This window comes from Spermophilus citellus (genome assembly GCF_964194105.1).
Source record: "Spermophilus citellus genome assembly, chromosome: 18".
In the NCBI taxonomy this organism is placed as follows: Eukaryota; Metazoa; Chordata; class Mammalia; order Rodentia; family Sciuridae; genus Spermophilus; species Spermophilus citellus.
This window is the reverse complement of record NC_138200.1, coordinates 69,236,347-69,255,970: the sequence shown is the minus strand read 5'-3', so window position 1 is coordinate 69,255,970 and position 19,624 is coordinate 69,236,347. Positions and strand designations below refer to the sequence as shown.

General features: G+C 53.6%; 2 protein-coding genes across 5 annotated transcripts in view; one reads left to right on the top strand and one right to left on the bottom strand.

Annotated features, from left to right (window-relative positions):
- The first annotated feature begins 297 nt into the window (after positions 1-297).
- DBNDD1 (dysbindin domain containing 1) lies at positions 298-12,121 on the top strand. The gene is made up of 4 exons (XM_081273927.1): positions 298-585; positions 8,983-9,129; positions 9,508-9,648; positions 10,999-12,121. Exons 1-4 carry the CDS (start codon positions 555-557, stop codon positions 11,154-11,156), a joined length of 477 nt encoding a protein of 158 aa, XP_081130053.1. The 5' UTR covers positions 298-554; the 3' UTR covers positions 11,157-12,121.
- The window catches only part of LOC308637510 (mitochondrial inner membrane m-AAA protease component AFG3L1-like), a 29,284-nt gene continuing 19,735 nt past the window's right edge, over positions 10,076-19,624 (bottom strand). For 3 of the 4 annotated variants that reach the window (XM_081273917.1, XM_081273916.1, XM_081273915.1), the window contains 5 exons: positions 17,416-17,526; positions 16,174-16,289; positions 15,465-15,665; positions 15,190-15,384; positions 13,971-15,114 (listed from right to left, as the gene is read on the bottom strand). In XM_081273917.1, coding sequence (XP_081130043.1) covers positions 14,896-15,114; positions 15,190-15,384; positions 15,465-15,665; positions 16,174-16,289; positions 17,416-17,526 — 842 coding nt within the window. In that variant the 3' untranslated portion in view covers positions 13,971-14,895. Of the gene's footprint in view, positions 11,131-13,970; positions 15,115-15,189; positions 15,385-15,464; positions 15,666-16,173; positions 16,290-17,415; positions 17,527-19,624 lie in introns of those variants that run through there. The other variant, XM_081273918.1, reaches the window with a different exon arrangement.

The window sequence follows — 19,624 nt, the reverse complement described above, 5'->3', positions numbered from 1 at the left end:
AGTGTAGATTTGTTGCATTAACCACGATCTGCAATTCCTGGTTTACCCCGCTCCAGGGTAATGCTGCTTTGACCCCTTCTTGGATCCCCACTGCCCCAGCACCACCGGACGCCCAACGTAGTTGGCGCCTCATAAATACCTGGGGGTGAACAAATGCACGGAAGCCACCGGGGCTGCCGACTGCCGAGTGAGTGCACAGGAGCCCCAGGCACCCGGCAGAGGATGGGAAACAGGAGCCCCGTCCAGTTGGGGTCTGAAAGGGGTGAAGTCTGCGGGGGAGGGGGGCTGCAGGACCCTGGGCCGACAGGGGGCGCGCGCGGAAAAGGGCGGGGCCGCACCTGTCCTGCCCGGCTGGGGAAGATGGGGAGGGGACCCGGGACCCGGAGCAGCTGCGCGCCCCGCCCCGCGGGCTCCTCCCCGCCGCCGCGGCCCCCGGGCTACTGCCCCGATGCGCTGTGCCTGGATCCCGGGCCGAGTCGCCGCTGCAGCTGTTGGGGCGCCCGGGCCGGGTGACGCCGCCTCCGCCTGCGCCCCTCCCAGACCCCGCTAGCCGCATGGAGCCCCCGGAGGGCGCTGGTCCTGGAGGTAAGTGCGGACCCAGCCCCGGAGCTCCGGCGGCTCCTGGCCCGCAGCAAGCCGCAGCCCCTCCCCCGGCTCACCCATCCGCTGCCCGGGGCCGAAGACCCGCGGTCAGCTCCGGGCTCCCGCCGCGCCGGGCCCCGAGCTGGGGGCCCTCCGGTCCCGGCTCCTCCCGGAAACCGTCCCTGCGCGGGGCTAGGGGCGCACGGATTGCGTCCCCGCCCCCTTGTCCTCTGCACTCGCGACTCGGGAAGCCCGGCCCGGCGCTCTCCTCGGGAGGTGGCCTGGAGTTTCGTCCTGAGCCCCCTCCCAGCCGAGCCGGGATCCAGGGGCAGAGATGGGGCGGGTGGGGGCCGGAGTTTGGGGTCGGGGTCGGCGAGGCATGGGTGCGCCGGTGAGGGCTTGTCTTCGGTCGGCTTTGTTCGCCGCAACCGCTTTTACGGGGGGGTGGGGTGGGGGGGTGAGGGACTGGAGGCTGCGAGGGGCGCGGGAGCAAGGCGGGGTCTCAGTGAGGCCGTGGGGGTTGTGCCAGGGCTCCCGAGCTGCAGGGCTGGCGGGTCCGCGCGGCCTAATGCCACACATCTGGGAGGGCAGGCTGCCTGGGATGCCCTCTCCTCACAGCTCCTGTCAGTTCTTGGGGACCCTTCCCTTGAGGATTGAGATCCTGAGGCAGGTCTTCCTCCCTTGACTCAAGCCCAGGACAGGGTGGTGGCTGAAGATCTGAGGGCACTCTCAGAACCCTTCCATTTCACATCTCTTCCAGACCGGTTTTCAGAGATCTCTAGGCTGCCTGCCCAGGCCTATAACACATCCTGGATGTCCTGGATATCCCATCCCAGGGAGCCAGCCAGTGTCTGGGGGAGAGGCCAGCTGCCAGTCTGCCCCCGCCCCTCCAGCCCCCCTACCCCAGCCCCCCCACCCCGCAGCCACATACTGCGCCTTCCTCTGGCACTCGAGGGCTGCCCCTAGGAGCTGTCCACAAGCGATGGATCCATCCACCTGCCACTGTGTCTGGTAATGGGGGTGGGGGTCCTGTCTGAGTCTCTTGTCACTCTCTCTAAGCAGGAGACACACCCTGAAGCTAGTGGGTTTGGGTTTTCTGTTTTGTCATGGGGGGTGGATCAGAGCTCTCTTGCTATTGACATCCCAGGACCTTGGGTCTTCCCAGTAGCAGCCTCCTAGCCACCAAAAGTGGGGAGGACCGGAATTCAGTGGCTTGGGGGACTCAGAGCTAATTCTGAACTGTGACATGTGGCAAGCTGCTAGTGCACCCTGAGCCTCCATTTCCATGTCAGTGGATGCAGCCCCTTTACCCTATAGGGCTGTGGGAGGCCAGGGTGAGGTAAGAGGTGAGGCACCTGGGAGAATAGGTGAGCTTTTTTTCTCTCCTCCTCTGAGGAAAGAAAGAACTTCTCAGTAGTTTAAAGGCAGAGAGCAGGCTGATTTCCTAAATGCATCACTTACTGACTGGGTTCTCAGATCCTAACTCAGTCTGTGCACAGACACTTCTTCCAGGTGCTTGTTCTGTGCAGGCACTGTGCCTACAGTTAGGGACCTGGCCAGGGAACAGATGGGGCTCATGTCATTGATACCTTTAGCCCTGTTCCCTTGTCTACACCTGGGCTAGTGAGCTCTACTTCGTGAGACCTTGTGAAGCCTCATGTTGGTGATTATGATGCCCATATCTGAGTTCTCACTGTTGAAACGTTATTTGGGGGCATATGGAGCATCCACAAAGTAGTGAGCCCAATTAACTAAAGCTCCATGCCGCCTTTCAGCCCACAGTCCACAACCAGGCCAGCTTATCCAGACCACTTCCAGCCTATCTTCAGTAGTATTTGGAAGCAAATATAGGCCTATTATTTCATCCATACCCATTTAAGAAATTACCTCTAAAATATAAGATAGGGCTGGGGTTGTGGCTCAGTGGTAGAGCGCTCGCCTTGCACGCACAAGGCCCTGGGTTCAATCCTTAGCACCACATAAAAATAAATAAGTGAAATAAGGGTATTGTGTCCAACTATAACTAAAAAATAAATATTTTTTAAAAATAAAATAAAATATAAGATAAAGCATCATCAAAATACTTTGTACCTGCCAGGTATGGTGGAACATACCTGTAATCCCAGTGACTTGGGAAGTAGAGGCAGGAGGATCACAAGTTCAACTCAGCAAGACCCTGTCTTGAGATAAAAAATGAAAAGGGCTGAGGATGTAGCTCAGTGATAAGGCAACCCTGGTTTGGTCTCCAGTAACAAAATATACTTTGCACCTAAAAGAATTAATAACAATGTCTTAATATCAAAGTGTGCAGACCATAGAAGTGAGACCTGTGTACAGGAATGCCAAGTGGGCATTCCTTGAGGGGCACAGCTAGCATCTTTGGACAGCAGGGCTCTATCCCATCCCACTTCAGTCTGTCTGAGGATCAACAGGGACAAAGAGAGGGGCCATGGCCCTACCCTTAGAAGCCTATGAGTCTAGTCAGGGCAGCTCAGCCTCCTTAAAATACTTGAGGGATGGGCTGGGGAGGTGGCTCAAGCGGTAGCGCGCTTGCCTGGCATGCGTGCGGCCTGGGTTCGATCCTCAACACCACATACAAACAAAGATGTTGTGTCCACCGATAACTAAAAAATAAATATTAAAAAATTTCTCTCTCTCTCTCTCTCACTCTCTCTCTTTAAAAAATAATAAATAAATAAATAAATAAAATTCTTGAGGGAGACCAGATTCAGGGATGAAGGTGCTGGGGAAACAGGGCAGAAGTGGCTCCTACTGCTGACCATCTCTTCCTCTCTGCAGCCATTTTTCTTTTTGCATTTATTTATTCACTTCATTAATTCACTTGTTCATTCACTCAGTGGTATGTAGAGTGGCAAGGCCCTGGGAGTACAGCAGGGGACATGAGATTTGGGCCAAGTTTTCCAGGCACAAATGGGCTGGAAAATAGGTCAGCAGCAAAGCACAGGTGTCAGCAGTCAGCCCTGGGAGAAAACTGGTGGGCAGGACTGTGGCTCCCCAACTCAAGTCCCCACCCATAGGTCCAGGCAGCAGCAATCTCTGTAGGGGGCTAGGGGCTCCCTGCCCACACTGACATGGGTCTGCTGGGTCAACGACGTTGCTGTGACCCCATACCTGGGGTCCTTCCTGGAGCACTGGAAACACCCACATGGCCAGGCACCATGGGTGACATATACTTGTAATCCCAGCTACCTGGGAGGCTGAGGCAGGAGGATTACAAGTTTGAAGACAGCCTTAGCAATTTAGTAATACCCTGTCTTAATATTAAAAGGGCTGGGAGTTCAGGTCAGTGTGAGAGTGCCTGTCTAGCACACAAAGGACCTGGGTTTAATCCTCAGCACTGCAAAAACAACAATAGCAACAAGAAAACTCCCACTTGCCCTGGCCAGGGCGATTCCAGGGGCTTCCAGCCCAACAAGTCATGGCTTAGCCGGGCTTCCAGGATCCCACCCAGAGCCTGCCTGACATGTGACTCTGCTTACTACCCTGGAAATAGCCAAAGGCCTTGCCCCGAAGGGGTTCTGATCCTTCTTGCCGACCTGAGTGGTCTTGGGATCATTCATTCACATTTGTTGTGGGCCTGCTGTGCTCTGGGTCCAAGCATAGGTCTTGGGAAATCACATGAACTACATGAGAGCTGCTTCCCTCACACCTCTCACCCAATCCAAGCCTCCCCTGGGGCTGTGCATGCTGCCTGCCATCGTATGCACACAGCACACTGGTGTGTATCACTTCTCACCCTGGGTTTGCCCATCAACTCCAGCCAAGATCAACCCTTGTTTGTTACTACTGAGGATTGTTTTTTAATTGAGATATAATTCTAATATCATAAATTTTTTCTTTTCTTTCTTTTTTCTTTCTTTCTTTTTTTTTTTTTTTTTTTTTTTTTTTTTTTTTTTTTGGGTACTGGGGATTCAACTTAGGGGCATTCGACCACTGAGCCACATTCCCAGCCCTATTTTATATTTTATTTAGAGACGGGGTCTCACTGAGTTGCTTAGTGCCTGGCTTTTGCTGAGGCTGGCTTTGAACTCACAATTCTCCTGTTTCAGCCTCTCGAGCTGCTGGAATTACAGGCGTGCACCCCCACAGCCACATACTATGCCTTCCTCTGGCACTCGGAGGGCTTCCCAGGATCTGTAATGAGGCATGATGGTGTTCACAAACCCTCCCCAGTGCAAGTCCACAAGTGATGGATCCATCCACCTGCCCAGCTTAAATTTTACCCTTTTGAGGCATGCAATTCAGTGTTTTTGTTACATCCATAAAATTGTGCAGTCATCACCACTAATATTAAAATATTTTCATCACCTCCCCCAAACAACTATGTTCATTACCCACTCCCATTCCAGCGCCCTGGATTTTCCTATTCTGAACATCTGATACAATGGAACCATGCAATAAGTGACCTTTTGTGACTGTTCTTACACTCCCTGTAATGTTGAAGTCCACCTATGTGTGGTATGTATCGTTGCTTTATATTGTTGGTTAATGTTCCACTTATGGATGGTTCACATGATCAACATTTAGTTTACCATTCTCTGTTAGTAGACGTTGGGTTTCCACTTCAGGGACCATGCTGCTGTGAACATTCACGTCCAAGTCTTTGTGTGGATATAGATTCACATTTCTCTTGGGTCGTGCCTAGGAGTGAAAATGCTGGGTTTGTGGTAACTCTAGGCTTGATCTGAGAATCTGGAAGACTATTTCCACAGCAGCCACACCACTTTATATGCCAAGGTCAGTCTTGCCCCTTCCTGGGGGCTCAGGCTTCATCTGTCCCTTGCATTTTGACTTCAGTTTTCTGTTTTCATTGTGTTCTTACAACTAAAAGATTTGTGCTCTTGATGGCAAAAGTTGCATCTTCTACATTTTTCTCCCCCAATTTTTGCACAGATCATGGGACCAGGATTTACAGAATAAAGACCAGATCATGACCAAAGTATCAAAGCTAGACAGATGGCAACTTCAAAAGTTCAGGGGGTTGTGGTATAGCTCAGTGATAGAGCCTTTGCCTAGCTGTGTGAAGCCCTGGATTCATCTCCTGTACCACACAAAAAAAAAAAAAAAAGAAAGAAAAGGATACTGCCTGCCCCATATCCAGCTAACTCGAAGATACCATCAACTGTTAAAATTCAAAAAGATCTTAAGAGTCATTTTAACAGTCTGTGCCTGGGGAGCTGGGTCTCTCCAGAGCTGACCAAGACCCCGTGAGATCCCACGATCTGTAATGAGGCATGATGGTGTTCACAGACCCTCCCCAGTGCAAGACTTGGGGATGGAGCTTGGCCCTTGGCTGAGTCCTACTCAGGGTACCCCATCTCTGCACAAGTGGAGGGGAACTGGCACATGGAGCCCGTGGGAACAGTGCCAGCAGACTTCTTCCCTTTTGCCTGGACTGTGTCCTCACTGGACCACCATAAACATGCAGGCAGACGCTGTCCCTCTCAGCCTAGAACCCTTTACTAACTGTCCACATGACCTTCACACAGCCACCATCTCCTCCTACCCTTGCCCACCCTCACCCTGCTCTCCTGGTCCCACTGCAGTGCCCCTGGCCGTGCTTCAGTGACATGCCCTTCAGGACTTCTGCAGTCCAGTGCCAGGGCCTGTGCCCAGGTACAGCATGGCTTCCTTCAGACCCTTCCTTTGTCTCTGTAGACAGCCCTCCTGGCCTTTCCCTGGAATGAAAGAAAGGCCCCTTGGCTCCTGCATACAGCCTGCTCCTCATGTTCACGCCTCACCTCCAGAAAAGCATGGCGTGTAAGCAGTCTTTGTTGGACGGACAGATGTGTGCTTGCGTGCCTTCGTGTTAGGTGAGGGCCCCGCCAAGCAAGAGGCCAGCTGCGAGTGGAGACCCCACTTCTCTCCTCTTTCAGAATTCTACTTCCCACCTGAGTTGGAAGGGTTCTTCCTGCTCTGCTGGCTCTGAACAGGGATCCCCTGCTCTCAGCCTTGCACCATTACCCCAGAATCAGAGCTGGCCCTCATACTGTGCTGACAATAGACGCCACCCTATGCCTGTTTCCTTATCCCCCCCCTCCCGTAGGTGGCTGCGAGGAGGCAGGCAGTTAGCAACATGGAAGGAGACTGCCTGACACAAGCACTAGAAATCCCTGAGCCACTGCCCAGGTGGGGGCTATCTCCCAGAGGTGGCTTTCTACAGAGCTGCTTTTCCTTGCAGATGTAACTTTACCCTCCAAGGGAAGCTATTAGCAAGGAGGGGGCTATTGGGACAAAAGGGGGCAGAGGTGGAGCTGAGGGCCACCTACAATAGCATAAGGATAGCCCTGGGCCACATGCCTGGCTCTGAAGCCTGGGGAGGTAAGAGTATCCTGTGGCTTCCTTAACTAGGGGCTCTCTAGAGCAAGGACTCCTGGCAAGTCATCCATGCCCTCCACACCTCAGTCTCCCTACCTGTACCTCTTAGCTCTTGGTCACATGTCTCTTCAGACAGATGGCAGCTCCTTCCTGAGCTTCTAGCCACAGTGGAGTCTTGCCTGCCATACCAGGGGGTGCAGCTCTGAGCTCTATGAAGTGTTGAGGAATTGTGACCACAGTACAGGCCCGTGGTATAGGAATCATACACTGTACCCTAAGGTAGGGGACCTTGACGTCTCCTGTGATGTGTCCTCTCCCTAGATTTCAACCCTGTGGACAGTGATTTGGGCCATTGTCCCCCTACTCACTGGTGAGGGAAGTGCCAGCTCCCCTAATCAGATTAAGATCTAAATCACATCTGTGTGCGCTCTGGAAAGTGGAAGGCGTCCTGGCTGGGTTGGGGGCCAGGACGCCAGCAGATGTAACTTTACCCTCCAAGGACACTTGGAAACCATACCACATTCCAGATGCCAATACAAGTAGAAACAGGATACCTTGTGCCCTTCCAGACTGACCAGTCCCCAGGCCTGGGACAGGCCATGCAGTGATGCAACCTAAGGGCACCAGGGACAGCAGCTGGTTTTCCACTAAATGGAGGTCCTAGGCAACCTGGCAAGGAGACAGCAGTCAGGCCAGGGGGCTGCATCCCAGGCAGAACTTGACCGGCTGCCCATCATCCTGCCATCAGCTACTACCAGACCCCCAATCTCCCACACTCTGCCCAGCTCTCTTTACCACTGGCAATGGACCAGAGAAAGGTGGGGACCCCCACCGGCCTGCACAGGTGGTCCTCACTTTGCATCTGTCTCTCCATGTTCCTATCTTCCTTGGCTCAGCTGGAGATGGAAGTAGGGTCATCAGGTGCAGGTGTCTCACCCAGCAGTATCCACACTGCCACCCGTGTCATTAGGGAAGACAGGCCACCCCTCACAGGCAGCTGTCAGTGCTGGGAGCCCCCAGTGAGGCCCCCTCAGGGCAGCCTCCTGGGAGCAGCTGCTCCCCAACTGGTTCCATGTGCACAGCCAAGGCTGCGGGAATGCCTCCGCTTCCAGGCCCAGTGCAGGCCACTCCTACCCAAGCGCACATCAAGCACCTGCTTGGGTGGGTGTCAGAGGTCAGAGAAGCCCCTCATGAAGGGGCTAGGGCTCCAGGGGACAGGGGACATATTGGGAAGAAAATGAGGAGGGTACTCTGCCTCTTCTCTGGGGGAGATGGGGCTGTGGGGCCAGGCCTAACTGGTGAGCAGGCGCCTTTGGCTGTGTGGGAGTGAGGGGGGAAGGCACTGGGATGTGGCCAAAGAGGAGCTAGGGGCAGGCAGGGGGTTCTGGTACATTCTGAAAGAGGAATAGAGAGGATGTGTGGATGGAGAAATGAATCCCGAGTGACCAGAAGGGGCAGCTGGTGGCTGCATGGGACCACAGGGCAGTCTCCATCCAAGCAGGTTCCTGGGGGTTCCTGTTCCCATCTGACAGGGATTAAAAAAAAAAAAGTACATTTAAAAAAAATCGCACAGAAATAACTTGGAAGAACATTTACCCAATTGTACAGTGAGGCTGTTGGCCAAGGAATGCTAGGACGACAGACCGCACTTCCTGTTTTACTTTGTAACCCTCTTTTCATCTTGAAACCAGATATAACCTGGGTTTTTAATAGAAAAAGTCTAAGAGACAGTAAAGAGCTGGCTTTGGGATCCCTGAGGGCTGAGCTGACAGGATAAGGTGAATTCCCACTGCAGGAGCAGCTTGGTGCTGGGGCCCTGGGGTTGTGCAGACATCTGCTTTGAAATGTCGCCTACTTATCCCTAGGAGGTGGCCTGGGTCTCAGGGGAAGGAGCACCCTCCCTACCCTTTTGTTTGAAGCCTCCCCTGGATACCTGTGGCCATTGCCCAAGCCTCAACGTAAGATTCAACATACCAGGTCCTCACGCTCCCCTTCCCAGGCCCAATCCCAGGGGCCTGGGAGACTCTCCAAGTCTTGATGGTAAAATTCTCTTGGTTGCAGAGATCATTAAGGAGGTAGAGGTGCCACCGGCTGCCCTGGGTGTCCCAGCTCATGGAACAGAGAGCAGTTGCCATACTCCTGTGGCTGAGGAGGAGGTGGGCATCCCGATACCAGCACCAGGGCTCTTGCAGGTCACAGAGAGGAGGCGTAAGTATCACTGACCAGCCCAGTATCCTCTGGGGACCCCTAGCTCCACAGGGAACAAAGCAGTCTGGCTCTAGAGGGCAAGGACACGGTGTGAGGCGGTCTGGCCATGCTGAGCCCTTACAGAGTTCTCATGACTTTGGCTCTTCGGCCTGTCATGCTATTTATAAAATGGAAGACCCCAGAGAGCTCTCCACTCCCGACTGCAGAGCAGACCACCTGGGCCTGTTCTGCCCAGGCTCGTCCTGGGCTGGCACTGCAGAAAGCTCTTCTGGTTCACTCGTGGGCCTGTGGGAAGAGGCAGTGCACTTTCCTAGGCCCCCTGGGCTCTGAAGAGCCTTGTTGGAGGGACTGTGAGGTGACCATCTTCTTGTACCCCAGAACCCCTGAGCAGCGTCTCCTCTCTGGAGGTCCATTTTGACCTTCTGGATCTCACCGAGCTGACAGACATGTCAGACCAGGAGCTGGCTGAGGTCTTTGCCGACTCTGATGAGGAGAACCTGACCAGTGAATCTCCAGCAGGTGAGTCATGCAGGGTGGGGGAAGGTGACTCTGGGTGGGGTGACTTCTCCCCAATCCTGCCAGGTGCAGTGGCCACATGTGTACTCCTAGCAGTCTGGGAGATCCCAAGCTTAAGGCTAGCCTGGGCAACCTAGCAAGACCCTGTCTCCAAGAGCTGGGGGTGTGGGTCACGGGTAGTGCACTTGCCTAGCAGGGGCAGGCCCTGCATTCAGGAAAACGTGTGGCCAACACATGGTCTTACACCAGCTTCCCAGCATGAAGGGATTTCCCTCCTGTCAGAAGAGCTCTGCTCAGCTTTACCTTTCCAATGAACAACCAGAAGCCAAAGCCACAGTCACTTGAAAAGTATTTATTAAATTTTAATGTCAGACTGAACACAAGGTGGGGTGGGGTAAATCTGACAGCCTGGGCTCCTCTGGGCTCACTGACTGGAGATCCCAGGCCCTTCCCTCTGCCCACCTCATGAGCAACTCTCCTGGGCATGCCATCCTCCTGTCTCTACCCCAAGCCCTGTCATCAGAGTTCGGATCCACCCTAGGGGGGCACAAGTGTCCTTCAGTCTGTCCCCAACAGTGAAGGTCACTGACATGACCTGCACCCAGTGCTCCCAGACAGGCCCAGACCCTGCACCTGTTCCACCCCCAGGCCCAGGCTGGAACCTACACACTGCACCCATGGCTCAGGCTAAACCTGTACACACACACACACCCTGGGGGCCTCACTAAGGACAAGCCCTACTGAGGATCTTGCCAGTGACCAGCCACCCACATGTTCCCTGGAGGGGCTTATGGGGAAAGGGTTTATGGGGAGGGGGGCAGGGTGCAATAGATGGGTGACCCTGGCTCTGTCCTTGTGAACAGCTTGTCCCAGCTTACTTCCCAGACAAGCTACCTGCCTGATCCCAGCCAATTCCCACTAGGCTCAATGTGTCCCAGGCAGTGGCCCTTTCAACCCATAAGCCTAAAGGTGTGTGCGGGGTGAAGGTTGGCCTGTGGCTGCTGTGGCTAGCCCACCTGAACCTCTAGCCCCAGAGAGCCTACAGGGCCCCAGGCTGCACTGGGGCACTGGGAGCTTTGGGGAGGCCCCGCCAGGTTCACTAGGAGGGGGCCAGAGTTAGGTTCACATAATAGGGGTCAGACATGGTAGAGACTGCAGTGACTCCTGAGGACACCAGAGGAGTCAACTGTCCACATCTCTGTGTTCTGTGCACATCCCCACCCCAACCCCCCCAGTGGCAGACCCATGTGCTAGGCACAGGGGGTCCAGGGCTGCAGCTGCAGCCAATGACTCTGGGCTGGCAGAGATGCCAGCCACATGTGCCCACCAGAGCATCTGGTCTGCTTCCATCAGGTCTACACCCGCTGCCTAGGGCTGGCTGTCTGCGTTCCCCCTCTTGGACGAAGACAAGGGCTGAGCAGAACCGTGAGAAGCAGCCCCTCAGCGACCCAGAGCGACAGGCTGCCATTGTGGACACATTTCTCACTGTGGAAAGACCCAAGGAGGATTAGGCCCGTTCCATCTGCTCCAGAGACACCATAGGGCTGAGGCTCGACCACCACCAGGATGGCAAAGCAAGACACTCCAGACCCAGGACACGCTCCGCCCCTCCACCCTCCCCACAAGGCTCCTGACAGCAGGTCAGGGTAGGGATGCCAGGGCAGGCCTCAGGTCACCCCCGCACAAGCACAGCCCAGTGGCCTTACATCCAGCTGGTTTCTGGACCCTGGAACAGGGACCATACCACCTGGAGTCACTGCTTGAGGATGAAGCAAAGAATGAACAATGGTGGCCTAAACCTTCTGGAAACTTCCGTCTATAGGAGCAATGCTCTTTGTCAAAAGATTCCCCAGTATGCTTGGGTGAGGGGGATCCAAGCCCGTGAGAGCCACTCCAAAACCACCTGGGGTCTCCAATCTCAGCATCTCTTCATGCCACCATGCTTGGAAGCCACAGTGGGTTTGGCAGTGGCTCCTGGGTCACTACACGGCCCCCAGCCAAGCATGGGGGGAGGCTCAGTCCAGAAAACCTCCACCTTGATTTCAACCTTGTCCCTTCCCCTCTGTCCAAGGAAGGCCTGTTCGTACCAGGTCCCCCCGGCCCAGGCACCCCTCTACAACTTGTGCCTGCTTCTCTTGGTCCCTGGGTATGACAGCCTGGGGCTGAGGGCCTGGCCCACCTCCTGTTTAGCTTAGAACACCAAATATTGCCAGACTGCCTCAGAACCTCAGCACCACCTCCCAGACTGCTCGAGGGGGAGCGGCTCGCCCTCTCCCATCCCACACCTATTACAAGGGCACCTAGTCTTGTCTGTTTTCCACATCCCACTGCCCAGCCCCAGCACAGCCTATCAAACACACTCTGTGACCCTGGGACCGGATCCTGGGAATATTCCAAGGAGGGGCAGGGGAAGTAGGGCCAATAGGCCTACTCTCTCTGCTGTGGGGATGTCCTAGGCACCCAACCCAGCTGCTCCCAAAATTCCTTTTTATGTGCGAAGAGACCCAGAATAGTCTTCTGGTCTGACTGTGAATCAAAGACTGGTTTTGAAAAAAACTGTAAGCTTGCTTTGTGTCCCCCAGGCAACCTGCCCTGCTCTGCTCCACACTGAAGTGTTTCTGGGGAAGGAAGACAGGCCCTTGATCTTCATTTTCACAGGTCTCTACTAGAGGGATGCACTGGGCTTCTGCCATGTGCTGGGGACATCCAGGAGGCTCCCACATCTGATCCTTCACCCCACCTCCATGTACTATTGGCCTCTGAAGGAAAGTCCAGTTCCTGCCTGACCAGGTCTCTGATTTCCAGTGGAAAAGAACTGAGCAGCTATCTCTTTCACCTCATCAAGGCAGCTGTATGCCCCAGGGCCTCCCTCTCCACTTCCCACCCTTTCTGCTGTAGCCACTGGGGGGCACGCTGAGTGGGATTAAAGTTCCGCCACCCTCTGAAGGCCTGAGCCAGGCTCTTCCTTCCAAATGCCACCGGCACACCAGGGCTGCTGTGGGTGAGGGCACTGGCCACTCTCCAGCTGCACTGTGTGCCAGGCTGCTTGCTGGGTTGCATTTCAAGGACAGTGCCCTGATTCCTATCCCTTAAGACAGCAAAAGGAATTCTTTGGAATAAATGTCCTGCCCACACAAGCCCACAAAGGTGGTCCAAACCAGAAGAGCAGGCACTCCCTGGCGATCAACCTTCCCAGCAGGGCCACGTCCTGAGAGAGCCACAGTAAGGCCGCTGGCAGGCCAGGGATGAGGCCCAGCCAGGTCTGACCTGCTTTCTGCCTGGCCCATACATTTGCGTTCTTCCTCAGCACAAAGTTGCCCTGTGAGGCTCCAGAAGGGAAGCTTGGACCCTCCCTAGCAGAAAGCCAGGCCTTCTGTTATGGACTCAGAAACAGACTTGTGCTTTCTGGGAAGGGGGTGACTCCTGACACTCTCTGACACATCCCATAATAAATTCCCTTCCCTCAGGCAGCTGAGGACATGGACCTGGATGCAGACCCTGGTCAAGCACAGGCCCTACTAGCCTTACCTGCTCCCAGTTCTAACCGGGAAAAGGGCTGCTGGCTCCCGCCTCCTATAGGCTCATTCATCTGCTGGCAACTCTTTAGCATGAGATTTCTGTGGCAGAAAGAGCAGCACCCACAGGACTCTAGGATGACCTCACTGAGTTAGGGTGGACAAGAAGACCGTATCTATTCTACTGCCAAGGCACCACCCTGTATACACCTTGTGAAAGACACACGGGGGTGGGGGACTGGACCAAACAGGTAGAGAGGGTAGAGGAAGACACCAGGAGCAGCTCAGGGGTGGTTAGAAGAGGTGCCGAGGCCTGAGGACCTGAATGCACAAGGCAGACTAGGACCCTGGAGGCCCTACCACAGGGTCCTCTGGAGTTGAGGGAGCTCCCTTGGCCTCCATCAAAGGGAACCCAAGAAGTCCCCGAATGCCTCGACTCATCTGGGTTTGGTGAAGACCATGATCTAGGTGGAGCCTGAGATTTAAGAATTCAACAATGTACATTTTACAATCTGTGAAAGTTGACAGTGCCAGTCCCTAGAAAGTCAGAGTTTGGCCAGGGTCTGGAGTGTGGGGCAGCAAGCGGAACCTCCTCTCAGATGGGCACCCAGGACACTGGCCAGCAGCCAAGCTGAGCCAGATGCGCCTGCCAGCTGGAATGGCTCACACCCACACCCGTGATACAGGAGGAAGCCCACTTTCACTAAGGCCCACTCAGTCACACTGAGCCCCAACAGTAGGGGTCCTCAAACCCCAGGACCAAGGAAAGAGGGGGACACTTTCAATTCAGGGCATCATGAGGTCTGGAGCTCATGACCCGGAACCAGTCTTCTTTTTATTGAAAAAGATAGAAGAGGATTAATAGAGACGGCATCTGCAGAGGCTTCAAGGCCCTACAAACCCTTCCTCAGGGCTGTGGGGAGGCCATGGGGGATCAGCCCAGATCCTCCCCTAAACCTCAACACAAGGGATTTTGGGGAAAGCAGAATCTCTACTCATCTTGGTCAGTAAGGCATGGCCACCCTGGGCAAGGCTCTGGTGAGAACCCAAGTCTCCCTGAAGCTTAAACGATGCTGCTGCCACAGGGCCCAGGCCCCAGATGGCGCCCTATGACCCCTGCCTTCAACTCAGGGATGCAAGTGTGGTGGTTTCCTTTTTGGTTACCAAGCAACCACTCTCCCCCATACAATGGCCACTGTGGACCCAGATGACCTTGGTAACTAACTGGCTTACCTCTTCCTTTTCTTTACTCTACCTCACCAAACCTTGGGGTATCTGTGCTGGGCCAGACTCTTCCTCCAAGCCATTTTGAGACAACCCACCTTCACACCTCCCCACGGACAGGCTCACTAGGACACTGAGGGCCTGTCTCCACCACAAGATCCAGATTCCTAGTGGCCACTACACCCAGGGCTCCCCAGGAAGATTCTTGTCCTTCCTTGGCTCCCACGGGTCAGAGCCCAGATGTCTCTCCCTCTGACCAAAGTCACCCTAGGAATGAGGTCCAAGGGCTGGAGAACCTCTTCTGCCCCTTCAGCCACCTCCTCTCTGGTGGCTGCCAACTCCCCTCCCTCTCCTCTCTAGACTGTGAGCACCTGATCTAAGATGTCTGTCTGGGGTTGTCACTTATTTTAACTTGTTTTCCAGTTATTCTGGCAGCTGTTCTGCAAAAGCTCTGGGTAGCAGCTGCTGCCTGAGAGCCCAGCCATAGTGACTGCAGGTGGCTGCACACAGGCTATGCAGGGCTCTCCTGCAAGTGCTGCTTTGTGCCCCCCTCCTCCCGTCCCTGGTTCCAGCCCTTCAGGCCCTCAGGAAGCGATGTATCCTCCTCTAGGCTACCAGTGCCCTCCACGAACTCCTCATAGGTGCACTTCTCCACGAAGGGCCGAGGGCCCAACAGCTCCACCATGTCGGCCTTCTCCAGCACTTCTTTTTCCAGGAGCCGCTTGCCTACCTGGAGACGACAGTCCATCTGTCAGGCTGCTACAAGGGGACTCCCTCCCATTCCCTGGCCATAGGTTCCCCTCACCTTCTCCACCTGCTCCCGGCACCTAGTCAGCAACTCCAGGGTGCGGTCGTAGGCAGAGCCAATGAGGCGCCGCACCTCCTCATCAATGAGCTGGGCAGTGGCCTCACTGTACGGCTTTTCAACCAGGGCTTCACCTTGCTGGGGGATGTCGAAGGACACCTGGCCCAGCTTCTCACTCATCCCAAACTGCACAATCTGCAAGTACAAAAGGAGCAGAGGGTGAGCCACCCCCAACACAGCCACCAAGAGCCACTCACAGGACAGCTGCTCTTTACCTGGGCATAGGCGCTCTGGGTAACCTTCCGCAAGTCATCCTGAGCCCCAGTGGTGATCTGCCCAAAGAACAGCTGCTCAGCCACCCTGCCGCCCAGCATCATGCACATGCGGTCAAAAAGCTGCTCCCGCGTATAGAGGTACTGCTCACGGGGAAGGTACTGGGCGTATCCAAGCCCCTTGCCCCGGGGGATGATGGACACCTGCAAAAGAGGGGCCACAAGCTCGTCAGTCCCCCAGCAGCACCCCAGTGCAGCCCAGACACACCCTCTCACAGCCCTGGCCAGGGGCTCACCCCTTACAAGTTGGAGAAGACAGCCCTGGGCCTAAGCCCCACCACTGACAGGAAGTGTCACCCTGAGAAATGCACTGGCCCTGCCTAGGGGCTCAGCTCAAGAGGTTGCTATGGAAACCTCTTATGACAGGGATCAAATCCAACACTCAGGAGCAAAGCAAGTTCTGGATTGACTTCTCAGGAGTCAGTGGCTGAGGCCCAACCTAGAGCCAACACACCCTGCTCTGCCTTCCTAATGCTTCTTCTCCCCCTGCCCCCACAAGGAATCTAACAGACTCAAGACCAGCACATTCCTTGAAAAATAAAAGGGTCACCCCCAGGAGGGCTGTGCCCACATGAACTGGCTGGATCGCCAGGCACATGAGCAGGTAACTCCTAGGCTCCACGGGCAGACACACTCAGCACAAGAGACCCACCTTCAGCAAGGGGTCTGCATGCTCCAAGAACCAGCCTACCACTGCGTGCCCTGCCTCATGGTAGGCCACGGTTGTCTTTTCACTGGGCTGCAAGACCTGAGTCTTCTTCTCAAAGCCTACAAATCACATTCCCAGGTGAGTGAGAGGCAGGGGAAAAAAGCCCAACCTACACCCCACCAGACTGAGGGCCTGGATCTGCTGCCACACTTGATTTCCAACACCCACCTGGGAGTCCCTCCCTCTAGGGCAGAAGGTGGCACAGAGGCCTGGGCTGCCCCAAACTGTAGCTCCATGCTATGTCCTAGTTCTGGGGGGCATTCCCACCCAACCTCCATGCCCCACCCTACTTCCCACTCCTCAGGCACAGGCTGCTTCAAGAAGCAGCTGTGAGCCAATGTGAGTCAGAGGTACTGTGTCCTTTCTGGGGCATGACAAGAGGCAAAACCCAAGCATGGTGGAACAAAGAGGGCAGTTCCCAAAGATCTCACAGCCCAGCCCCACAGTGACAGGACAGAGAAGCAAACAAGAGCAGCACATGTTGAGCTGCATGGGTCATCAGCCCCCAGAATGCCCTTGACAAATTCTGGGTTTTGCTTTGAGCTACTTAGTAGATATTATATGTCAAAAAAAAAAAAAAATCAAATGAAAACAAAGCTCAAGGATAACCTCCCAGCTGGCTGATTTGGTCTCAGCATGGGGCAGGACCCTAAGGATGTGCTACTGCTGCCTCTATAATCTCCATTTCCAGGAACAGCACCAAGAAGAGCCAGGCCAGCCCATGCAGCCTCTGGCAACTCTGGTGGCCCTACAAGACCCTGACCCACTGCTAACTCCAGCTGCCACCTGCCTGGCCCAGCTGAGTCCTGGGCTGCCCCGAACTGCAGGAGACTGTCTCACCCTGAAGATGGTAATTACCCACCAAGCTGAAGACGACACTGACGCGCACTCCTCAGCAGTGCTGGGCCAAGAGAGCTCCCAAAGGCTTCCCCAGACTTGCCACTCGTTCCGGCTTCCTCCCCTCCCTTTAGGGAGGACTTGCTTTGCCTTCTACATCTAAGACTGACCCTCAGATGGAATGCACACAGTCCCAAGGGCAGGGAAGCTGCTGGGAGATCCACAGACCCATATTTTGGCTTAGAAAACTAATCATGTCTCCATATGCAAAAGTGAGGTTGGGCTGGGGAGGGCCTGCCAGGAGCAGAGCTGGAAATGCCTCTCCTCCCCAGGGGCGGATGGGCTCACCTCCGATGACTCTCTCAATGGCCTGCTCAAAATGCTTCTGCTGGACAAAAGCACTCAGGTGGCGGGCAGCAATCAGGGCTGCTTCATTGCACACGTTAGAGATATCAGCACCTGACCAGGAAGAAGAGATGGTTAGTGCTCCCTGACAGCTACAGTGACACCCAGATGAGGTGTGTTAAAGGTAGAGGCCAGGGTTAAACTTTAGAGGAAAACTGCAAGGTAGCGGGAACCATTTCATCATTCGTCATTATTTTTAGCCAAATTTCCTGGTTATACAACTTTACTAAGAAATAATTCACATACCATACAAGTGTGTATTTTAGGCATACACGTCACTGGTTTTTAGTAAAATCAAATTGTGCAACTAGGGCACAATCTAGTTATAGGACACTGCCCATACCTGAGACACCCCATGCCTGTTCACACTTAATCCCACTCCCACCCATCCACCCACGGATCTGCATTCTCAGCATTTCCTATCACTGGGGTCATGTCAGATGTGGCTCTTCTGTGCCTGGCATCCTTCACTGAGCACATTTTACAGCTCCATCTATGCTGTAGCAAATATGGGTACTTCATTTCTTGTTCTTTTTTCTATTTGATACAGGGGATTGAACTCAGGGGCACTCAACCACTGAACCACATTCTCCAGCCCTATTTTGTGTTTATTTTAAAGACAGGGTCTTTTATTTAAAGACTGAGTTGCTTAGAGCCTCACCACTGCTGAGGCTGGCTTTGAACTCACAATCCTCCTGCCTCAGCCTCCCCAGCCGCTGGGATTATAGGCGTGTGCCACTGTGCCCAGCTGGGTACTTCATTTCTGTACAGATGAAAGCCGTCCTTTCCTATGCCCTTGCTCTTCATCTGCTCACCGTGAGTGGACACCGAGGTGGCTCTGCTTTTTAGCTGTCACAAATTACGATACTCTTGGCTCTTAAATATATGCTTTATCCACTTTGAGCTTGTTTTTCAATATGATGTCAGGTAGGGGTCTAACACCTCCTTGGAAATACAGTAGTCCCAGGTCTTCTGTAGAAGGGACTAATCTTTCCCCCATAGAATGCTCTTGGCACCTTTGTCAAAAACCAGCTGACCATAAATGCATAGGTGGGTTTCTATTTGGACTTTTTTTTTCCCCCTCTATTTGGACTTTTAACTCCATTCAGTGGTCTATGTCTATCCTTGTGCCAGGACCACACTGTTGTTTGCCACACTTCTGTAAGAAGTTCTGAAATAGGGCAGTGTGAGTCCCACTTTGTCCTTTTACAAGGGGTCCTCTATAGTTCTGCTTGAATTTCAACTTCTGTCCACTATATCTCCTCCTTCCCCCTGTGCATATGGTTCACAGACCATATCTTTATACACTGTGTGCTCATTAGCATTCATCTATAATGAGTTTCATGCATTTGTTTTTTAAATGCTATCAAAAAACTATAAACCCTAACGATACTGGCCTTGATTATCCTCCTTTGCTAGTGCCACTTCTTCACATGACTTCAGTCACTGTCATTGCTAACCTAAAGCCTGAAGCTTCCTCCAACATTTCTCACAGGGGAGGCCTACTAGTAAATTCCTTCATTGTCTTTAAAATCTACAACGTAACAGTTCCTCTTTCATTCTTGATATAGAATTAGAATTCTTGATATAGATATAGAATTCTCAGCTGACCAATTTTTCTTTCAATTTTTTTTTTTTAGTTGTAAGTGGACACAAAACCTTAGTTTTATTATTTTTTTAATTTTTTTTTTTTTTTTTTAGTTGTCAATGGACCTTTATTTTACTTATTCATATGTGGTGCTGAGAATCAAAGCCAGTGCTTCACACATGCTAGGCAAGCGCCCTGCCACTGATCCACAACCCAGCCCATTAATTTATTTTTTCGTGGCACTAAGGACTGAACCCAGTGCCTCATACGTGCTAGGTAAACGCCCCACCACTGAGCCACAACCCCAGCCCCATGACACATTTTCTTCTGGCACCCTGTACCTCTTGTCAGTGCCTTCTGGCCTACACAGTTCCTGAAGAGAAGCTGGCTGTGACTCCTTCATTACACGTCTGTCTCTCCTGTTGCTTTCAAGACTCTCTCATGTTTGGCTCTTAACAGATGGATTATGATGTGTCTCTCTGGATCTCTTCTGAACCTATTCATACTTCTGAGTTCAGAGTTTCTCAGATGTGCAGGTTCAGGTCTTATCCAGTTTGGGACGTT

What these genes read in the sequence shown, in the direction of transcription:
- DBNDD1 (XM_081273927.1), top strand. Translation starts at nt 555, where the DNA reads ATGGAGCCCCCGGAGGGCGCTGGTCCTGGAG. An exon ending in GCAGGTCACAGAGAGGAGGC is followed by an intron (nt 9,130 to 9,507) that starts GTAAGTATCACT and finishes CTTGTACCCCAG; the next exon opens with AACCCCTGAGCAGCGTCTCC. An exon ending in GACCAGTGAATCTCCAGCAG is followed by an intron (nt 9,649 to 10,998) that starts GTGAGTCATGCA and finishes TGCTTCCATCAG; the next exon opens with GTCTACACCCGCTGCCTAGG.